At 38.8% G+C, this 25532-nt stretch overlaps 1 protein-coding gene across 1 annotated transcript; it reads right to left on the minus strand.

Moving 5' to 3' along the window:
• Window positions 1-165: 165 nt before the first annotated feature.
• On the minus strand, window positions 166-25532 carry LOC308689861 (protein bicaudal D homolog 1; the record flags this gene model as incomplete). The annotated part of the gene is made up of 7 exons (XM_081363924.1): window positions 166-871; window positions 4318-4469; window positions 6388-7500; window positions 9866-10339; window positions 10861-11013; window positions 12084-12296; window positions 25308-25532. The coding sequence occupies 7 exons, from the start codon at window positions 25530-25532 to the stop codon at window positions 166-168; spliced, it is 3036 nt and encodes a 1011-aa protein (XP_081220050.1).

Below are 25532 nucleotides of genomic sequence, written 5' to 3' on the forward strand. Positions count from 1 at the left end.
GACGGTCCACGTGTATCAGATTGGGACAGAACACAGCGTCCTGAGAACTGATCAACAGTCTCTTTTGAAGAAGGCCGGGCCACTTGTGCTCCATTTAAATCCCTGAGTAAAAAAAGCCAAACATTCAAAACAGAAACCAGTGTGTCCTCCTCTCTGCGGCACCCGTCAGTAGCGGGGATGCTGGGAACCGTAGTTTCTGGGAAACATAGGGGTGTAGGTGGACGAGGGGGGCGTGTAGCGAGACGTGGAGCGCTGGAAGTGGCTGGAAAGGGGGCGAGATTGGGACGAGCTCCACATTGAGCGGCGACTTGCCAAAAGGGGGGATCGGTAGGGCGAGGAAGGGGCGGAGCCTGGGGAATAGTGCGATTCGCTTGCATATCGACGGGCCAGGATTGAGCTGTGAGTTGGGAGTTGTGTGTAAGAGTGCGGGTCGACGACGTACGCCCGGACGCCCGTGGTCCAGTGGCGATACGGCGTGGTTGACGGTGTCCAGGAGGACGAGGACGATGCGGGTGAGGAGGGGGCCTCCAGCGAGGGTGGGCTGTTTGGGGCGGGTGTAAAGTTGGGTGTTGTGGGCGACGTGATGGCGGCTGCTGCCGTAAGGACTTCGGTAATTGTCAAAGGGGTGTCGGGAAGGGGCGGGACTGGCGTTCCACTTACTTTAGGCGTGCCGGTCCTCAGCCGGGTGTTTTTTCCCATGCGGGGCCGGTGCGTCTGCTCTTGGTCGAACTCCAGGTCTTCCAGTTTCTGCGTGAGGGCCAGTTTTTGCTGGATGGCCATGCGGAGGAGAGAGTTTAACGTCTTTTTCTCGTCCTCCGCCGCCGCGAGTTGTCTCTGCATCTCGTCCAGCTGAGACACATACTCATCACACCTGGTCAGAGAGAAAGGAGGAAATCGTGATTGGCTCGCGTGTTATATATTAGTAGTGCAGTATTGTAAAGTATTTCGGTGAATCGGTTTGTTCGGATGGTTCATTTAAATGAACTGGTTGCGAACAAATGATTCGGTTGAGTTCGTGATTTAGTCTCTACATATGTGAAATATTTAGCCTCCTGCGTTTTCTATCTTTATAGGCTGTATTTTTTGCAAATCTTACTGTTTTCATCTTAACCGAAATGCTCTGCAAATTATTATTTAATAGTTATATGTTAAACCTAAAGGGGACCTATTATGTCCCTTTTTACCAGATGTAATATAAGTCTCAGGTGTCCCCAGAATGTGTCTGTGAAGTTTCAGCTCAAAATACCACAAAGATCATTTATTATACCATGTTGTAAATGCCCATTTCTGAGTTGAAGCAAAAACATGACTTTAAATGCAAATGAGTTGCTGCTCCCCGCACCCTTTTCCAGAATAGGGCGGAGCCTGTACAGCTCATGCTTCGGACACTCTAGATCGGCCATTCCCAAACTGTGGCCCGTGAGGGTACTGCAGGTGGTCCGTGGAAAGGCAAAATAAAATATAAAATAATATTTTTTTACCTTCATTTTACCAGGAAAATCCCATAAAAAAAATAAAAAGTAAAAAGAATATGTAGGCCTATATTGATATAAAATTTTAATTAAATTGTCAAGTTATTGTGTGATTACTAAAATAGGCTAGTGGCGCTCGGCCGTGACGTTCAAGTTCAGTGCCGTTAGAACCACAACATGGATCGGTGGATAGCAACAGGTTCTCTGAAGAGAAAAGGGCAGAGGCAAATATGTTCTCATTATCACATCACACGCATAGCCTTTATAGGCAGTTTATATGTTTATAAATGGAATGAATAAGGCCTGTTATTATTTTAATTTAGTTTTTGAAATGTTTTGCGGATGTGCTGTTAAGTGGACAAACTCAAGCCTACTTTTTGAGGACTTGTAAAACTCTGAAGATTAATAATCCCCTAAAATCGCCAAAGGTTTTGAAAGTATGACTATATCCAAGTGTTCTTATTACTGTATAGATTTCATACTCCATTGCTATGGAAATAAGCCTGTAGTTCAAATGAACCTGATTATGCCCTCGAGCGCTTGAGTAAATAAATAAATTAAATATGTGACAGCCGTTGTGTGCAGTAAACTTTCTTTTAACAAGCCTGTTGTACTGATGTGATGACCAGTTATAGTTTTAGTGCTAGTAAGCCTATTTAGAGGTGCGGATTAATTCAGGTAGGACTGTGTGTAGACATATTTTATTATGTGTATTATGAGGTGGTCCGCGAAAATTAGTAGTGGTCAAATAGTGGTCCACACACACAAAAAGTTCGCAAACCCCTGCTCTAGACTAAGTACTCTTTGCGCTTAAACTGTCAAAATTGTCCTTAAACTGTAAAATACACACAAGATTATGTCAAAACTCAGTTATATCTGTCATTTATGTCTGTGAAGGTAAACAGCAGGGAAAGAAAGCGCATGTGTATATTAGATCTGTGTATTAAGCGGTGTAATATACAGTACCTCCTGCTGTCAATATGAATCAAACAACAACAGAAAAACTGCTCTATTTTTTTACAGTCTTTGCTCTTGACTGAGTAACTTTAGCGGCTTTAATAAGAATACATTTCTTACTTGAATGCTGCTGTTAAACGCTCTGGCGAGGAGATAAACATGACGGACTGTACAGAATGGGTTTTTACCACAGTAAGGTGGTTGTGTACACACACTGCGGACACATAAATATGTACAAAAACAATAGAGGGAATGCATTGACGTCACTTTCCCGCGGGAACACACTCCCTCAGCCGGACTGAGTGGCAGAAGAGCTGCTGCGTGACTGGATTTAATAGGATAAACTGCGAGTAAAACAAACGATTATCAGTTTAAACTAAAGGTTGGACTCGATATAGTGTTCATTACAACTTACCAAAGATCCAGTGATCCATGGATACTGACATGCAGCAGGAATCGTGTTTCCTGACATTTATATGAGTCTGATTTCGACGCCGGGGAAATACATAAAGCAGATTTGCCTGTGAACGCTTTATATAAATACAATATAGGTATATCTAAATCCATGTGATCACTTATATCAATGTTATAAATATAATCATATTGTCCATCCCTAAAACTTGTATAGTTTTTTGTCAGTGTTTATTTAAAAACGTCTAATTATGCAGAATATACCATGGTAAATATTTAATTTGATGAGTTGTCAATACAATATATAACAATACAATATATAGGGTGTGATTTTACCCCTAAATTCGGCATATTAACACAAAATGATAACTGCAAATCCACCTTTTGCTGCTTGATGTCCAGTTGTTTCTATGAATTGCAGCGATCCATTTGCTTCCCAGTTCTGTAGCTTTCGGCAGTCTGTAAACATATACCTCAGGTTTCTTGTAAAATCTAGTTGTACAGTCAATCTCAAAGCGTGTGTTTTGTGTGTTTTTCGCGGCATTCACAATGCTCAGTCTTTTTGCCACTCAGTGTGTGCAACCGGTGACGTCACACGCATACCCTCTATATAAAAGCGAATTTTGCATTATAGGTGCCCTTTAAAAAAGATATGTCTTCTCACCGCTTCATTATAGCAGAGAATGTCTAATAAGGGGAGAACTTCCACTCTCAGTGAACTTCCGGCTTCTGAACTGGTTGCAGTTCCACTCTGGCTCCATATGAGGGCGCTCACAGGGCGAGTGCAGAATGAATGGAGGTCAATACCCCTCAAAATCCACTTTTCTTAGAGTTTTCTTTTTTTAGAGTCACTTATTTGCTTTAAAAAGTCTTTTAAAAAGTCAGTGACGTCATACACATCGTACGACCAGAGATACTGCTTTACGGCAATCCTTCAGTGCTTTCGCGCTCTGCACTTTCTTTTCTCTCGAGGCATCGACAACACAGCTGACACAGGTAAACACACGTGCTAGAAGAGTTTTTGTTTTGTTGTTTTAAAAGACCACACCGAAAATACACACACACACACGATGCCATCAAGCGGTATCTCTGGTCGTAATCAGTCCTTCACTGACCAATCGGCGTTCATTAGCAGAATGCTAGCATGTTATGGGCAACAACTCAACCTGTAAGAAATCGAAAGGACATAAGTACTCGTTCATTCCACTTTCGACCCATAACCCATGTTGAACCTGCAAAACCTACAATCAAATCTGAGATTTCTCAACAGCAATCGGGTGAAAGAGACAAATTTAGCCGTCTAGCCCCATAGACTCTCATTCATTTTCCACTCATGGGAGATCGCCCCCAGTGGAACTCTGGTGGAACTACAACCAAAATTCAGTACAATAGGACTTAATAGGGAGTGGCCAGGCTCTCCGTAGACGGGCTCTGATTATAGTCAGTTTGGTTATAGTGTTATGGTGTGTTTTCTCACCGTGTGGCGAACATGGCTCTGAGGGAAGAGAAGGTGGCTGCGTCTTCTTTCAGCGCCTTCAGCTCGTTCCTCAGCTTCATCATGGTCTCCGTCACCATGGTCTTCTCGTTCTCGTATTTACTCTTCAGGTTGGCCAGAGCCCCCTCAGCCGTCTGTGAAACACACGTGAGCATCACAACCAACACTGAGTCTGAAAAACAGGTTCTGGTTAATAAACAACTACTGATAATAATATAGACCACATATATTATTCATTCCGACCAAGGATGCAAGACTTAAAAATCCCAGATATAGAATCATGTTAATTTTGATTTATGGGGTATATTTAGAAGGTAATTGCTTTGATTTAGAAAGCCCACTTGGGTAAATATTTTCTTGAATTCATAATCTAACTCTACTGAACTTCATTTAACATGAACTGTTCATTCAAGTGAACGCTTGTCATTTGAGTAACTCAGAACTCCTTGTTTTGCACATAGTAATGGATGTGGTAATCACTTTGCTGACCCATATAGCACAGCACTTTCTCTCTGGTGTGGGATCTATAAATCGTAATGTCCATTAATCATCTCTTGGCCTGGAAGGGTCATGCAACATGCTTTATATCACACAGAGGCCAACAAGGAGAAAGAAATGATGTGTCGGACAGAACAGTCCCTTTCCATCAACATTTCATTTTACTAGATATTAATCAAGCGGCTCAGTCGGGGTGCACCAGTCCGCCTGAAACGTCATGTTTACCACGTATCGGAGCTTTTGAGAAAGAACTAATCGCTAGATTTGCCGACGTTTGCCAGATTAGCGGCATATAATTAAAAAAAAAAAGGTATTCAGTTTGGTTTGAGGCTCTTGTGTAAGTGGGAATGAATCAAAACACAAAAGGTGAGGTGGTTGAGTTCAGTTCATTTGTGGGTCATTTTAGAGCATTTGGGGTGTTTTATCAGCCCAAGACCACTTAAAAAGTGTAAAAACGCACAACACGTTAAAAAAAAGCCCTTAAAACAAACTCTGGTTGTTAAATCATTTGACAATCGAGTCAGATTGTCTATTCCTGTCTAAAGCACTATTCGGACAGAATTAGTTTTACCAGGGTAGATTTTTACCACAGGACGTCTGTAATATTAATGGCCAATTCGCACGGGATAAGAAATCTAAGTAAAACTAGCAGAAGAGACAGAGTAACGTCATGTGTGTATTACGTTACTTCCTGATATCACGTGCGCAAACACATATAACCTATATTTATATATATAAAACAGTTATGTCCGGTCGAACGATGTATTAATGAACTTCAGATTGGATTGTGTTGGTAATAGGCACTTACCTAACGCTAAAAGAAGTTTCGTGCCTCTAACAAGTGCTGTCGGTCTTCTTTCTGATCTGAATGGTGTGTGTAAAACACTTGAGTTTTGCCACAGACTCGTCCCAGCATCTAGAACGCAACTGATGCTTTTTCAAGCGCCTCTTTTACTCCATACTACTTTTAAACAGGGAATGAAGGAATATTTACGTACATATTTACAGCGGGTCTATTCGCATGGGATTAGCATTACCTGAGGTTATTTTTTTCAGACCTTTTTACTGAAGGTAAAAGTCGGGGTAATCTTTACTGACATTGTCCGTAATGATTACTGAGATGTCACATTCGGACGGGACTAAAATCACTGAGAAGCTCTGGTGATAATTACTTTACCCCACCTCTCCATGTTAAACTAATCCAGTCCGAAAAGGGCCTAAGTGAACATTTCTTGGATGGAGTAAGTTGCAAAGTGGGAAGATAGTGGGAACGTAACAGTTTTAAAAAGAAGCATATGAACTACACGGCAACATTAATGAGAAGTAAGTTGGCTAGAATAAGCTGCAAAGTGGACCAGATTGTATGCCAATAGTTACAAATCTTGATAAGCAGCCGAAAGACAGAGACCCATGCAGAAATGTAGCAGTTTTAATAAGAAACATGGAAGCTACAAAGCAAATCTCAGTCAATGTAAGGACTCCCATGGTTCAATACTCTCAGGCCTCATGGCAATCAATAGGATGCAGGGTAATAAATAGAGCTCATTAGCCTACCTGTTTGTTGGCTTTCAGCACAAGACGCAAGGTTGCGATCTGCTCCCTCTTTGTGCTCAGGAGGGACTTGAGTTTGAGAATCTCCTCCATGCAAGCCTCTTTGTCCTTATCCATTAGCGGGGCGAGTTCACTAGCGGCCGCTCTCTGGCGGGACAGCATGAGCGAGCGGTCCACCGCCTTCTGCAAGTGCTTGATCTGATCGCGGATGATAGCGTTGAGATGGTGGATGTTAGTTGGTTCGCGGCGGAGATCGGATACCGTGGACGACTCGGGCGCTGGGGATGACGATGATGACGAGGAAGAGGCACTAACGACGGGCGAACCCGATGGCGTGCGGATCGGGCTCTGCTCAGCAGTGAGAGGTTCTTTGGATGGCGAGTCAGACGGGCTACGCGACTCTGCGGATGTTGCAGCATTAATCGCCGCTAAGCGGCGTGCGAGTCGCGGGGTCAAAAGCACCCGGTGGTCGTCCTGCCCCTTGAGGCCAGCGGTGGAAATGCGCGTCGGGGTCCTGCCCTGCCGGTAGTAGTCCAGCGTAACGCGGTTGGGTGTCTCGTTGTTGCACAGGCAGACGTGGTGGTAAAGTTGCGCTAACTCCTCGCTGAATGTCGCTAGCTCATCTTGGGCGGTTCCCAGAATCCCGTGCGTCTCTAACGCCGTGTTATTGGCTGCCTGCAGCTCGCGTTCCAGATTCACCGACTTCTCCCGGCCTTCCCTGCAACTGCGCTCAAGCTTCACCACTTGCATCTCGAGCGCCTGAAGCTGCACCTTCCCCTGTTCCTCGGCCCGCGCTCCCGCCTCCACGCACTCATTATATCTATCCTTCACCTCTTTAAGCTCCGCCTTCAGTCCGACCACCTCTGTCACGGCCACCCTGTACTTACACTGCAGCAACTCGAGACTCGGCCCCTCCTGGCCACCAGAGACGCACGTTGTCTCTTCTTCTTCGTCCTCCTTTTCCTCACTGTTTTCCTTGCGGCGGCGAAGTTTTCGAAAGCGCTCGCCCAAGCGACTGGCCCTCTCGTGCTGCTCTGTTAGCGCCGCCTGCGTGTGGCGGAGCAAAGCCTGTGATTCTTGCAAGCTGATGAGCAAAGATGCTTTTTCCCGTTCCACCTGCGGCACAGAAACAAGCCAACTATTGAATTTACCTACTGGTCAGACTGGTTTAAACTGGTTAGTCCTGGTCTAAATCAGTGCTTCTCAAACCTGTCCTGGGGACCACTGTACATTTTGGATGTCTCTCTTATCTAACACACATGATTCAACTCGCCAGCAGCTGATTTAGCTGAAAAAATTATAGATATCACCATGCTTTCCATAGCTGATTAATCAAAGTACATTAAGACAACTGTTTTGTATTACAAGTTTTCTGAAATTTTATGGTTAAATATGGAAATGAGGCATTAACTTTTTAAATATGCACTTAATTGCATGCATTTCCAGAACGGAAATCTGAACATTGGATAAAAGCCAGTTTCAAAATTCTTGTTTCATTTGAAGTTAACCTTTTATTGCTCAGAGACTGATTTTTCTTAATAGAAATATTCTAAATTAATCTAATGCATTCAATATGGTGCATTGAAGTCATGATAGAAAGAAGATATTTACGAGTTAAACAGCGCCACAATGTCGTAATTGTCACTTGGGATTTTCTTTGAGACTCGTTTAATCAGAGTTGAGGAATAATGGCGGACACAATGGATGCAGCTTCAGTAGTTAATGGTTAATTTGTTGAAATGTAAAACTAGCCAAGTTGCATGTATAAAATATGATCGTATTGTACAATTACGATAGAATATATAACAATAAAGTTGGCGGCACCTTCATAAATTGAATAAAAGCATATAAACTGTATTTTTTGTAGAATATGCATCTTGCTCTGACTTAAGTGATTTGAACACACAACTTCCCGACTAGTAAATACAAACTTGAATAGTTTGATCTTGGAAAAAAATGCTTTTGAATTAGAATATCTGAGCACATATTGAGAGCACTTCTGAAACTCTAAAGGAGACAAGAACGAGATTATTTGTCTCAGGAAAAAAAACATCTGAATAGCAATTTCCGTTTAATCTCACTGCTATCTAGAAGAAACAGCGGTGATATTAAAGTGATTCCTTTTTGACTTTGATTTGCTATTATCTACTGGAATAATGATATTTACACTAGAAAGTGTTCCCTATGGCCATTTGTCACATTGAATTTAAGTCCACGTTTAATACATAGTCAGTGTTTAACATGTATGCAAATGACTCAAATGAACTTGCACTATAAGAACAGTGACTCTTGTGATGGGAAGGATATAAATAAGCCAGTAGCATGGCCCATTAGTGCGTATGGGGGTCTCATATTTCATCCCAGACACTGCAGCATCCCTTTGTAAACAGAACAACGCCTAAACCAATGCAGCAGTCGTTTCTCACTATTTAGGAACATGATTTTAAAATATTCCAAAACACCTAATCGGACATAAACTTCCAGTCAAAAGTTTTGGATTGGTGAGATTTTTAATGTTTTTAAAAGAAGTCTCTTCTGCTCACCAAGGCTGCATTTGTTTGATTAAAAATACAACAAAAAAATGATATTGTGAAATATTATTACAATACAGTAAAGTGTAATTTATTCCTGTGATCAAAGCTGAATTTTCAGCATCATTACTCCAGTCTTCAGTGTCACATGATCCTTCAGAAATCATTTCAATATGCAGATTTGATGCTCAAGAAACATTTCTCATTATTATCAATGTTGAAAACAGTTATTTACATTTTCATTTCATGATGCTATGATGAATAGAAAGTTCAAAAGAACAGCATTTATCTGAAACAGAAAGCTTTTGTAACATTAAACACTTACTGTTCAAAAGTTAGGGGTCAGTAAGAATTACTGTTTTTATTTAATTTTTGGGGGAAATAAATAAAATTAATCAACACTTTTATTCTTTAAGGATGAATTAAATTGATCAAAAGTTACAGTAAAGACATTTAGAATGTTACAAAAGATTCTATTTCAAATAAATGCTGTTCTTTTGAACTTTCTATTCATCAAAGAATCCTGAAAAAAAAAAATGTTTTCAACATTGATAATAATGAATGTTTTTTGAGCATCAAATCATCATATTAGAATGATTTCTGAAGGATCATGTGACACTGAAGACTGGAGTAATGATGCTGAAAAGTCAGGTTTGATCACAGGAATAAATTAAAGTTTAAAATATATTACAATAGAAAACAGTTGCTTTAAATTGTTATAATATTTTTGATCAAATAAATGCAGACTTGGTGAACATATAAGAGACTTCTTTAAAAACCTTAAAAATCTTACCGATCCAAAACTTTTGACAGGTAGTGTATATAAACGAAATATTAAAGAGGTAAATTGGCAACATAAAGCTTTGCTATATAAAAATGTATGAATGTATGCTAATAGATATGTTTATAGTGTAATGTTATGTGCACATGCCCCGCCCCTTCACACTGACCTGCTGAATCTGCTGTCTGAGTTTCAGGATCTCCGGGCCATTGAGCTCACTGAAGAGGTCAGGGGTCAAAATTTCACTCTTCCTCAAACCCGAAGACCTGAAATCTCCGTTCAGTCGGTTCAGCACCGAACCCGCAGCGCCCTGGAGCAGAAGCCCGTTGCACTTTCCACCGTCTTCACTGCTGGGCGATGTGGCGGCTGTCGGGGTCGCACTGCCACTAGGTGGCGCCGAGCTAAAGGCGAGCAGATGAGCGCAGCCTGAGCTGAAAGCCCCGTCGCACACGGTTAGATGTTGTGCTAATTCCTTACGCAAAATGTTCTTCTGTTCTCGCTCATTTTTCAGAGCATCCAAAGCCTCCTCCAATTGGCTCTCAGAGATGTCCTTCAGGCGCAGGGCATCTTCTAATTGGCTGTTAAGCAGGGCTGTCTCCTCCTCCAGAACTTTGATTTCATGCTTCAGGCCTTCATACTCCACCTGAAAGATGAAGAATAACCATTTGCATTGATTCTGGAGATATATGATGAGACTGTTCCTACATAATCTGCCACAAACAATCATGAAGGTTTTGGTTTTATTATATTAATATAGTCAAACCAAAAATTATTCAGACAACATATATATCTTTTTTTATATTTTTTACTAGTGGATGCAGGTCACTATAGTTAGGATAGCAAGGTGTCTGAATACATTTTGGTTTGACTGTATGTATTAATGTATTTCAGAGTGGTTAGACTAACAAAACTACTAACATTGAGTCTATCAACTAAATGCACGTTTTGCATATCGTTGCAAATAATGAAAGAATCTAGTTTTGTATCAATTAGTTTTGTATTGTTGTGTTTGGTGACGACATTATCGTCTTACATTATTGCGTTTTCATTCTGAGAACATAAGAGCCCCTGAACCAACGTTCTTCAACGCGTCCATTGGTTCTAGATTGGGTACCAGAACCGTGTCAGTGTGAAGGGAGTAATTGTGTGTGTGTGTGTGTTTACCTGGTTCTGCTTAAGCGTGGATACCAGTTTCTGCAGCGAGATGTTCTCTTCCTCTAGTTCGGTGTAGTCTTGCAGTAATCTGGCCTCTCTGAATTTATACTCTCTGATCTCCTCTCTCATCCGGCTTCTCTGCAGATCTAACATCTCATAACTCTGAGAGACGAAGAGACGGAAACAGAGAAAGAGAGACCATTTAAAGGGCTAGTTCACCCAAAAATGAAAATTACCCTATGATTTACTCGCCCTCAAGCCATTCTCGGTGTAAATGACTTTCTTCTTTCAGACGAATACAATCAGAGTTATATAAAACATGCCCTGGCTCTTCCAAGCTTTATAATTGAAGTCCATAAAAGTGCATCTATCCATGATAAAAGTGCATCTATCCATGATAAAAGTGCATCTATCCATTATAAAAGTGCATCTATCCAATATAAAAGTGCATCTATCCATGATAAAAGTGCATCTATCCATGATAAAAGTGCATCTATCCATTATAAAAGTGCATCTATCCATTATAAAAGTGCTCCACACGGCTCTGGGGGGTTAATAAAAGGCTATCTGAAGTGAAGCGATGTGTTCGTGAAAGAAAAATATCCATATTTATAACTTTATCAACTAAAATAACTAGCTTCCAGCAGACGGCCTACGCAAGTCGGCTTACGGCACAAGAGTAACACTTGACGATGTATGACGTAGGATGTAGGAGTAGCGTAAGCTTTGACGCCTCAAACAAACAGGGTACGTCATTATGTTGTGTGTCAGGTCAACTGTTACTCTTTTGAATTGATGCGTAGGCCGTCTGCCGGAAGCTAGTTATTTTAGTTGTTAAGTTAATAAAGTTTTAAATATGGATATTTTTCTTACACAAACTCATCGCTTTGCTTCAGAAGGCCTTTATTAACCCCCCAGAGCAGTGTGGAGTTTGTTTATCATGGATAGATGCACTTTTATGGACGATCACTGCCATTATAAAGCTTGGAATAGCCAGGACATTTTTTAATATAACTCCCGATTGTATTTGTCTGAAAGAACAATGTCATATACACCGAGGATGGCTTGAGGGCGAGTAAATCATGGGGTAATTTTCATTTCTGGGTGAACTAGCCCTTTAATAAAGGCATACCTGTCAAAACCGTGAGCACACATTCACAGGGAAACATCTGCAATGTCAAACCCATAACTGATTAAACCCCTTCACACTCAAGTCTGAGCAAGTTTCCGACCTCTCTCAGTTCCTGTAGGATGGAGCCGAGTCTGTCGTTCTCGGCCTGTGTGCAGGACGCCTGTGATCTGCTGCTCTTCAGCTCGGCTTGCTGCTCCAGCAGGCGCCCCATGTAATACGCCTCCTTAGTGGCCGACTCCTGCAGCAACGTCTCCTCGTTGGTCTCCCCATCCTCAGCCACCTTCCTTTGAGTGGTGTACGCCTGGCTGAAGGCCTGAGGACGAGAGAGAAGACATGATAAACTTAAGTGCCCCTATTATGCTAGTTTAAAAGGCTTCTAATTTTGTTTTGGAGTCTCCAACAATAGGTTTTACTGTGCAATTGTTTATTTTTATTTCTCATAATATACATTGCAGCATCACCTCTTTTCTCACAGTTTCTGAAACGGCTTGATAAAGGATTCGGTCTCTCTAAATCCCGCCTTTCAGAGAGCCTTCTCTGCTCTGATTGGTCAGATGGCCCAGTCTGTTGTGATTGGTCGACTCTGCTCTGATTGGTCAGATGACCCAGTCTGTTGTGATTGGTTTACTCTGCTCTGATTGGTCAGATGGCTCAGTCTGTTGTGATTGGTTTACTTTGCAGTCTGTTGTGATTGGTCTACTCTGCTCTGATTGGTCAGATGGCTCAGTCTGTTGTGATTGGTCTACTCTGCTCTGATTGGTCAGATGGCCCAGTCTGTTGTGATTGGTTTACTTTGCTCTGATTGGTTAAATGGCTCAGTCTGTTGTGATTGGTCTACTCTGCTCTGATTGGTCAGATGGCCCAGTCTGTTGTGATTGGTTTACTTTGCTCTGATTGGTCAGATGGCCCAGTCTGTTGTGATTGGTTTACTCTACTCTGATTGGTCAGATGGCTCAGTCTGTTGTGATTGGTCTACTCTGCTCAGATTGGTCAGATGGCTCAGTCTGTTGTGATTGGTCTACTCTGCTCAGATTGGTCAGATGACCCAGTCTGTTGTGATTGGTCTACTCTCTGATTGGTCAAATGGTCCAGTCTGTTGTGATTGATCTACTCTGCTCTGATTGGTCAAATGGTCCAGTCTGTTGTGATTGGTCTACTCTGCTCTGATTGGTCAGATGGCTCAGTCTGTTGTGATTGGTCTACTCTGCTCAGATTGGTCAGATGACCCAGTCTGTTGTGATTGGTCTACTCTCTGATTGGTCAAATGGACCAGTCTGTTGTGATTGGTCTACTCTCTGATTGGTCAAATGGTCCAGTCTGTTGTGATTGGTCCACTCTGCTCTGATTGGTCAAATGGTCCAGTCTGTTGTGATTGGTCTACTCTGCTCTGATTGGTCAAATGGTCCAGTCTGTTGTGATTGGTCTACTCTGATCTGATTGGTCATATGGCTCAGTCTGTAATTGGTCTACTCTGCTCTGATTGGTCAGATGGCCCAGTCTGTTATGATTGGTCTACTCTGCGCGTGTTGGAAACCAAATACTTTTACTTATAGCATATACTTTAGATAGACAAGGTCCAAATTCAAAGTTTCCTTACTTAAAAAGTAGATCTTACTTTCAGTAGATCTGTAAGTAAAAATACAGCAGTTACAACACAGGCAAATGGATATGTCATGGTTTAATCAATGCTATTTCAGTATTACTTTTATAGTAAAACATTTTTAAGTTAACTTAGCAATTTTATTTCTAATTTTAAATTTAGTCATTTTATTTTTGTAATTTTTATTCTTTTATTTTAAAATATTAGTATTTAGGTTTAATCAATTTTATTTCAGTCTTGGTTATAATTTATTTCCAATTAGTATTTTTATTAAACTTATTTTTGATACATTTCTAATAGACTAAGTTTTTCCATTTTCCATTTATATTTTATTTCAGCTTCATTTCAATTAACAAAAACATTTTAATAGTACTAGTTAAAATTAACAACAATAACCCTGGGTTTAATATCTGCAAAACTACGACAAAATTTCTATAAAAGAGAGGCTGTAAACTGCAGGAGAGACAGAATCTGTGACCTCGTAATGTGAGGTGAAGTTCAGCCAATATTGGCTATAATCTGGAAAGCGTGAGTGGAATAGATGACAATGGTGATCTCGCATAAGACAGAGAAAATCAATGCAGCGCTCAGCCAAGAGAAGCAGAAACTCAAGTGTGAAAAATCAATTGGGAGGTGTATAGGAGCTCAACGCTCCAGGTAAGAGGGATGAGAGAAGAAATAACAGACTTATAGAGCAGTGCATTATGGGACAGCATCGATAACAAACGGTTAATTACATGCATGATAGGAGACAGAATGACCATAGTATTTGCTGAATTTCCCAAGCTAACAGTGAGGGAACATTCTCAGAACTTTAAGTTATGAACAAACGTTTTTCTAGTAATGTTAATAAAATGTTCTTTCAAAGTTACCTGGTCTGATCTCAAAACTTTAGCACATGGAGAAAATGTTTTAAGTTAGATGTTCGTCTAACATTTTCTAAGCATTTCTAAAAATTGTCACTTTTTGAGGGTGAGCAAAAACGCACTGTTTTGTGTCTGTTCCTTTAAATGCAAATGAGTTGCTGCTCCCGGCACAGGGGGCGGAGCTTAAAGAGCTCGTACACACATGCACTGAAAATTTTACCTCACACACACATGCACTGAAAATTTCAAAAACTTTTAGCCTTTTATGTTCAAACCGAAGTCTGACAAAGATGGGGAGACTCAAGAAGAAGTGACAACATGTAGATGCAACAGGACATTTCTGAATGGTTAGTTGATGAATTTATGTAGCTTATGTGTAGTTATCTTCTAGTCATTGATTAGCATATTCTGTCTTGATAATCTATAAATCGTGTTCCCGGGGGCGGGGTTTATGTAAATTTCAGGGTTAAATTGTCACTAACCCGGGAGGAATGTTGTGTAGTCTCTACCAGCCGTTTGTTGTAGTCCTTAAAAAGCAATTTCTTTTAAAGATAATATCCCCCTTTGCTTTGAACTTTGAGCGTTGTAACTTTGCAGATGTTGTTTATGCTCAAACAGCAACATTACACACTAACTAAAGTTAGAAAAGTGAAATTATAATCAACCACCCCTTTAAGGTTTAAATCAGTTTTTTAAGTCGCTCACTGTAATGGAGAGAGAGCCGAATGAGTCTTGTGCGCTCGGAGGGAACTGTGTTCTCCATGCATGGATGGAGACCGATGGACCCCTGAAAAACAGACGCCACTGGGCTTTTCCATTAAGCTGGAAATTCAATCAAACTCTCTCTCATGGTCAGTCAGGCCTGCTGTGCGGGGAAAACTCAGTGTTTTTGTGAGATCAGAATTCTTGCACTTGAACTCTTGAAGTAGTTTGTTAAAGGACAAGTTCGGTATTTTACACTTAAAGCCCTGTTTTAGATCATTTCTGATGAAATAAAATGGTTAAGATTAAAATTTGGACACATGCTGCTGTCCCGAGAATTTTCGGTTTCTTTCGCTTTCCCCCCCACCTCCACAATCGCTGCATAGGTGCACTGGAACAATCCTTCCTAAAACGCATTAAACTTTCGTTTACAAAGACGTGAAACTCACCGAGTGGTCAGGGGTGTTCACTGATATGCTCACACAAAAATCACTGCAAAAGATGCTTTCCAACAGGTGTTTATCGTAGTTTTGTCGGTACGGTATTACTCCGCCGCCGGAAACTGGACTGGAGTGTCTATTATTCAAGCTCTCAACGGAAGAATGTACAGGTGTGAGGCGTTTGGAAAAATAGGTCCACAGTTTTACAACGAATGGTAAAACACCTGTTGGAAAGCATCTTTTGCAGTGATGTTTGTGTAAGCATATCAGTGAACACCCCTGACCACTCGGTGAGTTTCACGTCTTTGTAAACGAAAGTTTAATGCGTTTTAGGAAGGATTGGTCCAGTGCACCTATGCAGCCATTGTGAAGGGGGGGGGAAGCGAAAGAAACCGAAAATTCTCGGGACAGCAGCATGTGTCCAAATTTTTATCTTAACCGTTCTATTTTATCAGAAATTCTAATTTCTAATTCTAGGTATCATACTTTAGAACCAAATTTTCCCAAACGAATGAAAATGAAATGAAAACAATCATTATTATTTTTATCTTATATTATTTATCCCCCTAAGTATTTTGGGGAAATTTAGTGTAACGATGAGTCCAGGACATGGAGGAGGGTAAAAGTTAGGCTAGTGAATTAGGAAACTAGAATAACAATGCAATAATAAAATTAATGAAACTATTATAGTGTTATCTCTAATCTGTAACACTTTACAAAGTTAATGTATTAGCTAACTTGACCTAACAATATATGTTTTTAAATTAATGTTAATGTTTAATAATTAAAATACTTCTACACAAATGTTTTATTTGAAATTGTGAGTTAAATTCGCAGCTTTGGATGGAAACACAGATGTAGATCAGAACATGACCAATGAAACAGAAGATCATATTCTTTCTCCTGATAAAAACTGAGAAGAAATGAATGACCGATTATTCTTTATGTATTCTGATGAAAGAATATTTTAAGGGGTGATGGTTGTTCTCCTTCTGCTTTTATTGGATGATAATGACATAATTCGTGCCGTGTAAGAATGAGTCAGCACTGGCAAGATCGGTCTGTTAAATGTAAGCAGGAATAGAGAGATATGCACTGTTTTTTAATGTGCCCGAGACAACTATTTGCAACAACAAGCGTTTTTCTATTTGCAAACAACAGTTTGTGGATAATATTTCTATGTGCAATAATATTTCATAATCATACTGAAGCATCGGAATCGTGATGATCACAAGCTGAGCTCTTCTGACTGGGTTTCTATAATAAGCTTTACTCAATGTTCAAATGTTTGTTATAAAGACAACTGAAAGTGAATATTTAATGTTCATTGAAATAAAATATAAATATTACTCAAATTGAAATAAAACTGAAATAATAATAATACATTAATAAAACTTATTCAACAAGTTAATTCAAAATATTAACAAATACTATATAAGATAACACTGCGCAGTACACACTTATTTATAGGCAGTACTGGATGCAAACAGCCAGCATTTATACTTAGAAAACACATGTATGATATAAATTATAAAGTCATTTACAGTACTTTTATATATAATATCACTACAGTAATTTAACATTAGTGTGAAGTATGATGAATCATACTTAATTATAATATTCATATAAATACACTTGTATGTATTATATACATGTATAGAATTTATATATTACTTATCTTTAAATATAATTTAAATCATATTTGTTATCACAAGCATGATGCCCCCCCCCCCCCCCCCCAATCTTTGTGTGATGATGACATTTCTGGACACTGCATAAGTACCTCACACACACATACAGACGCACACATACACACTCACACGCACAGACACGCACTCCTAAACACGCACACACACTCACTCAAACAAACACACACACACAAAATACACACATGGACTGTGGAAATCACCCAGGAGATTCTCTTTCACACAAAGACAAAGCTGACTCTCACACCAGCCCTCCCTCTCTTTGTCTCTCTCTCTCCTTCTGTTCAGACAGACACACCCCTCACACAGATCTCAGTAACACAGCGCAGTATCTCTCTATCTCTCTCTCTCTCTCTCTCTCTATCTATCTATCTATCTATCTATCTATCTATCTATCTATCTATCTATCTATCTATCTATCTATCTATCTATCTATCTATCATCTATCTATCTATCTATCTATCTATCTATCTATCTATCTATCTATCTACCGTATCCAACAGTCGGTTATACAGCGGCTCATGTGAGAGACGGTAAGCTGAGCCTTATAATTTTCTGGAGAGCAGGTCCACACAGACACACGGATCGATATGAAGGCCCGCGGGCCGCAGTGAACCTTTATATGTGACCCGCTCTGCAGCAGAGCTCGAAAACACCTCGAAGTCGGGTTATTTCTGGACAGGAATCAGATCAGATGCTCCTGAACCCGGAACATTGTGAGATATGTGTGTATGTTGCCCAGTGTTTGTGAGAGAAAGAGCTGGTGAAAGTGACGCCTCCGTGTCTGACATGGTGTTTTTTGTTGCATAATAATGCAAAATAATAATCATTGTTCCTTTTCCTAGTCTCATCTGCATACTGACAGCTTTGCCCTATCCTGCATTTGTGAAAGTGAGCGTGGAAGTTTGTCTTGAGATATATATATATATATATATATATATATATATATATATATATGTGTGTGTGTGTATATCTAATTATATGATTAGCACTGGTATATATATTTATATTTGAAATATATTATCAGAAACGGCCCATCTCTTTTATAGTCTAGCATCAACATTCTGGGTTTACCATTATTCATTATGAGGATTGACTACAGTCAACAAATCACATTTGAATCAGATAGAGCCAATAAAATAAGTAGTTATGCCTAATAAAACCTGCCAACCTGTTCATTACAGTTACAGTATCATTTATCCCCAAAAAATTAATAAAAAATAAACTAAATTAATTAGATTTTGATGAAAGAAAATGTTGTATAAAAAAAGAAGCGTAAGCATAGGCCTACTTAACAAATATTAAAAAATATATATTAACATAAACATTATAATATACATTATTTAAGTATATATTTTTTTAATTTATATTGCATTACAGTATTGACATTACGTTTGAGAATTGAGAATTTACAACAACAACAAAAAAAACTTAAATGTAAAATGCCTGGATGCATTTGGAGAGTATAAATGTGACAAATCGTCATGAAAATAGCCACAATTCCTAAAATAGGCTTAATTTTCTTTATGCAAGTTAATAAAAAAAAATCTTTATGATTTTGAGGTTAAATATGGACATGTGACATTCAACCAGGAAGTGTTATCATGTGAATTATGCAGTGCATGTTTCTCTCAGCGTATTATCCAGCTTGACGTTCACGTGTTTTCCCTCTAAGTGCCAGAATCTGTCCGATCCATAATTCATAACTCGGAGCAGACACGTCTCCAAGCTCCGGTCCGAGCACTTCAGGAACTCGGCATGAACTCCACAGAGATCCGTCACTACTAGATCATTTCAAAAGATAAAGCAGAAGTCTTTGTTGTAAAGAACAGTCATTTTCATCTTCATTTTTAACACTATATCATTTTCAAACCCACTTCATATCAATCATATGACGTCCCACTCCCACACAAGGTGGTTTGGCAGGTTATTTTGGGTTCATATTCTGAAATCTGAAATCATATTTGAGGAAACATGCACACACATACTTGTTAAAGCGACGATGCAGCGAATGAGCTTATGCATTTTTCATCTTTACTCCAGCGCTGATGTACATTACCACACATGCACCGCTGGAAACACTAAACCCAGTCAGAAACAAGGATTTTCTGAGCCGAAAAACCCTTCAGCATGTTCTTAAAGGGGTGGTATAATGCCCTTTTCACAAGATGTAAAATAAGTCTCTGATGTCCCCAGAGTGTGTGTGTGAAGTTTTAGCTCAAAATACCCCACAGATATTTTTATATAGCATGTTAAATTTGTCACTTTTTGAGGGTGAGGAAAAATGCACTGTTTTGTGTCTGTCCCTTTAAATGCAAATGAGCTGCTGCTCCCGGCACAGGGGGCGGAGCTTCAAGAGCTCGTGTCCTTTTACCTCACACACACACACACTGAAAATTTCTAAAACTTTTAGCCTTTTATGTTCAAACCGGATTAGACTCGAGAAGAAGTGACAACATGTAGCAGCAACAGGACATTTCTGAATGGTTAGTTGGTGAATTTATGTAGCTTGTGTGTAGTTATCTTCTAGTCATTGATTAGCATATTCTGTCTTGATAATCTATAAATCGGTTTATGTAAATTTTAGGGTTGGTGATGTCACTATTAACCCGTGAAGAAGCTCGTGTAGTCTCTACCAGCCGTTTGTTGTAGTCCTTAAAAAGCTATTTCTTTTAAAGATAATATCCCCCTTTGCTTTGAACTTTGAGCATTGTATCTTTGCAGATGTTGTTTATGCTCAAACAGCAACATTACACACTAACTAAAGTTAGAAAGTGAAATCATAATCAACCACCCCTTTAAAGCATATCACCACCAATCAGCACTTAGCAAATCTAGATCTACAAGCACTTACCATCTCATCGACAGCAAATAAGAAACCATTTTACAGTCACCTTGATAATATGAGCCATTACAGCAATCAAACGTATTAAATAATCATCCAAAAACATCCGATTGCACAAAGGCAACACAACAAGAAAACAATTAAACTCATTCTTAATATATTTCTCATGGAAATGTACTGTATATGTGCAAACACTGCCTGTTTTCCCCCGGGAATAAAATACAGCCTCAAATATCCCAAAGCGTTATCGCTCTGAGACAGACTCAATCCTCAAAGCCTTCGCAAGACTTACTCTCTCAGTCGGGGTGAAAAACACTCACTAGTCATCCTGAAGAATGGCTTTATATCTGCGATGGAGACGACACCAGACTCTCTAACATAAGAGTAAGTGACATCTGAGTCGGTTTTGCTTGTATTTGTGATATTTAAGGAACAACTGCTGTGCTTTAATTTGGCAGATTACAAGCCACAACAGAAACTGATACACATTCTGCCAATATTGCAAATGCAGGTTACAGGAATCAGCCAATAAACGGTCAATTTTGCTTGTTTATTAAGAAAGACTGTAGGAGATTCGCTCTGAATGATGGATAAAGGCAGAGGAATTCAAGTAAACAACTATAAAACAGCGTTTGAAATACTTATAATAGCCGTGATTGTAATGAATGGCTGATTGTAATGGGAATTCTTGGGACCGTCTCATTAGACTCCGGGACGCTTCTCAGCTCACGGGTTTGTGGGTTTGCCAAGGAAACACTAACAAAGACTTTGGGAAACAAGCTTTTGCAAAACAAAAAAACAAACTGTATATAACTTTTGGTTACACTTTATTTTACAGTGTCCTTGTTACATATGTTACATGTACTTACCATAGTAATAACAGTAAATTATGCATAATTACATGCAAATAACCCCTCAACCTAATTCTAATCTTACCCTAAGCCTATAGTAAGTACATGTAGTTACTTAATATTACTAAGTACTTAAATATATAATTACACTGTAACAATGACACCTTAAAATAATATAAACAAAATTAAAACAAGTTTAAGGTGATGTAATTACATTGTACTTACTTACTCAAATAAGTACTGAGTAATATTAATTAACTACATGTACTTATTATAGAGTTAGGGTTTGGTTGAGGGTTAGTTACTGGTAATTATGTCTAATTTACTGTTATTACTATAGTAAGTACATGTAGTAGCGTGTAACTGCGTCACCTTAAAATAAAGGGTTACACTATTTGGTAACACTTTATTTTACAGTGTCCTTGTTACATATGTTACATGTACTTACCATAGTAATAACAGCAAATTATGCATAATTACATGCAAGTAACCCTCAACCTAATTCTAATCCTACCCTAACCCTATAGTAAGTACATGTAGTTACTTAATATTACTAAGTACTTAAATATATAATTACACTGTAACAATGACACCTTAAAATAATATAATCAAAATTAAAAAGATTTTAAGGTGATGTAATTACATTGTACTTACTCAAATAAGTACTGAGTAATATTAATTAACTACATGTACTCATTATAGAGTTAGGGTTTGGTTGAAGGTTACTTGTAATTATGCCTAATTTACTGTTATTACTATAGTAAGTACATGTAGAAACGTAACTGTGTCACCTTAAAATAAAGGGTTACACTTTATTTTAAGGTGTCAGTATTACAGTGTAATTACACATTTAAGTACTGAGTAATAATAATAATTAACTACATGTACTTACTATAGGGTTAGAATTAGGATGAGGGTTTGGTTAAGGGTTAATTGCATGTAATTATGCCTAATTTATGCGTAACATATGTAACAATGACACTGTACAATAAAGTATTACCAAATAAAGTGTTACCAAATAAAGTTTAAACTAACTTTTTTTTAATGTGATTGTTATTATATATATTTTTCTTCTTGTTTATTACTAATCATTTTGTTTATAATTATATTTTTTGATATTTCCCAGTTTCACGTTATAGTATCAGCCAATCTGAGCAGGGCGATGGGGAGTCTTGAAAGTCAGAAATAGACATTTATGAATAATATATCAGCAGATGCCATCATCATCTGGCATGCCTCAGATTACCATTACTATTTCATACGCCCGGGAAAGACAGATAATTACCAATAAAATGCATATTACAAGCAATTATATCAGGAATAATGACAATATAAAATCAAAACATGAGCTTCTACACGCCTAGGCAGTATTTTAAGGCATCACAAGCAGACTTATGCTACCATATATATATATATGTGTGTGTGTGTGTGTGTGTGTGTGTGTGTGTGTACTTGCAGATAAAGCAACAATCCATCCAAGATGGTGGATAAAGGGAGAGAAATGCTGATAATACATTTAAATGCTTACTTACAATTTACTTCTACTTCTATATTACTTTCACTACTAAAAAGAATAAAACAAATATATATATATATATATATATATATATATATATATATATATATATATATATATATATATATATATATATATATATATATATATATATACGCTGCGTCTGAAAATGTAATGTTTCCCTACTATATAGTAGGGGTGCACCGATCCGATATTAGGATCGGATATCGGCCGCGATACTGATAAAATAGCTGGATCGGGGATCGGAAAAAAATCGTTTTTTTTTTTGTTTTGTTTTTTCGTCGTCGTCGCAGCAGAACCTACGTCATTCGTCAGCTTCACGCGTGTCGCATGCTTGAAGCAACATGGAGCGAGCCAGAGGCCGTTTCTCAATACCAAGTACGCAAACTTCGGACTTGCGTCCTCCTTGGTAGTTCGGACTTGCAAAGTTCGACTCAGGAGAACGAACTCCCGAGGACGAGAGGACGCGAGTCCGGTTATTCTGCAAATGGAACAGCAGCGTTCTTGATCGCTTCACTCAGCTCGCTCTGGCTACTCCGGTAATCTCTTTATGTATATTTTAGCCAACAATAAAACGAAGTATGTTATAAAACACCACTCTGCCTCTTTTCATTTAAAAAAAAAAAATCTTAAACATATTAATGGCCACATAAATGTGGTTCAGGCAAACGCGTACATTGATTATCTTTACTGCATATTTATAACAACACGAAATATAAAACACAACCCTGCTTCTTTTTGTTTTCATTTTTAAAAATATGAAACATAATGACCATTAAAACTGACATTTAAATTTGCCATTGCTGATTAAGTGAGCATTCATGTTTGTGATGGTGGTGTGACGTGACACGTTTGACCAATACACAGTTTTTTTGTTTCCACCGCTACATTTTAATTTTATTTTTTTTACATTTATTTAAAGAAGTTTGATTATATTCTATTTTAGATTTGAATGCACAATTGTTTTTTTAAATAAATAAGAATACAACACATTACATACATCTGTTATTTTGTCTTAGTTATGTTTAGTTAGTAAAGTTTGGTGCCTTTAGTCTCTTCAAGGAAGGTATAAGGTGGAAGGTATACAGTTTATTATTAATTCAACTATAGTATCGGATCGGTATCGGGTATCGACAGATACACAAAGCCCAGGCATCGGTATCGGTATCGGGACTGAAAAAGTTGGATCGGTGCACCCCTACTATATAGTATGTGAAAAACAGTACGCCGACAGAGTAATATGTGCGAATACCTAGTATGTGAAAAACATTAGGCATTTGATGGACACTTTACTATCCTATGAGGTTTATCGAAGGCCGTTCTCCCAGTCCGTACAACTCTGGCACATTATCATATAGATGACACAGAAGAATATCACTAAATGCCACATTTGTGTGACCAATTATTCCAGTGCAGACCTCTGATCAGTTAAACAACAATCAATACAGTTCATTGAGGTTTAATGGAGAACTGAAACGGCCAATTCAGTCATCTATATCACCTCCAACACACACACAAAACTAACTAAACTTAATCATAAACCAATCACTCTAGAGTTTTGTTTCATGATTTTCTGTTGTCTTCGGGTTTTTTGGGGATCTCAATGACAGTCTTTGTACTCAAGTGCATATGGAGGACTCCTGAAGCACACACGCTCTTCAATCTTATTATCCGTGCGTGTGTTTGCTGGCAGTCGTCAGCCTGTGCTAACCTTCAGCGCAGTCCACTGCAGTCAGCAAGAGTATACGCTACACTGATAAACTGGCTGTGAGAATATAGACGAGGAAGCAATGTGGGATGAAAATGAATGGCCTTATGCATCAGTCGAGAACGTAATTTAGTGTGCGACTCATCAGCGAATCTGAAACGTCCCGGGACACTCGTGTTTACATCTGCTGTAAAACTAAATCTCTTGCTTACGCAAATATTTTATGATAGCTGATGAGAAATCAAAAGGGAAAAGTAGATCATTAGAACTAAATATTGCAAAAAAATGCCTTGAGCTTATGCAGTACATCATTATATATTTATTAGTGCTGTCAAACTGATTAATCGCGATTAATCTAACATAAAAGTTTGAATATATGTGTATGAGTGTGTGCATGTAATGTGTGTGTATATATATATATATATATATATATATATATATATATACATACAGGACATAATTGCTTTGCTTTTGTTTGTTTGCTTTGTTAATTTATTCAATACTACTAGTGGTTATTTTCATGTAGTTAAAATAGCAGACATGGGAAAAAATGGTGACTGGCAATATATATACTGTACATACATAAATACATACTGTATATTCTACTTTCTATCATTTTCTGTTCAACACACATCTTGTATGTTATCACTGATTTTTGGAAATATTCCATTCCATTCCATTCCATTCCATAACATAACATTTCTTGGCAATGTTCTATTGCATATCGTGACATGCGTTTTAGCAATATTCTATTCTACTTTGTTGTTCTCAGTTGTATTCTATATAATTCTGTTCTGGTCTATGTTATCCCTGTTCTTACTAAATTTTGGAAATATTCCATTCCATTCTATTCTATTCTGTAACATAACATAACATAACATAACATAACATTTCTTGGCAATGTTCTATCACCAGAGTTTTGGCAATATTCTATTCTACTTTGTTGTTCTCATTTGTAGCCTACTCTATATAATGTGTTCCGTTCTGGTCTAAAACACATAAAACACCACCGGCCTGTTGTTTAAAGAGTGAATGAGTGCAGAATAAGAGGAGAGAGAGGCGTCTGTACCTCCTGCAGATGCTCCAGCTCCAGTCTGAGGGACTCCTGCTCGGTCTCCAGATCCGCATACTGTTGTTTGAGGGTCTGGTTCTCCTCCAGCACCGCGAGCCCGCACTCCGCCGCCCGGACCTTCTCCCGGTTCGCCTCCGCAAGCTCGCGCGTCAGACGCTCCACCTCCGCCCGGTAATGATCCACCGACTCCCCGCATCCCCCCCCGCCTCCCCCGGCAGCCAT

Source organism: Scardinius erythrophthalmus (assembly GCF_964197995.2).
Source record: "Scardinius erythrophthalmus genome assembly, chromosome: 4".
NCBI lineage: Eukaryota > Metazoa > Chordata > Actinopteri > Cypriniformes > Leuciscidae > Scardinius > Scardinius erythrophthalmus.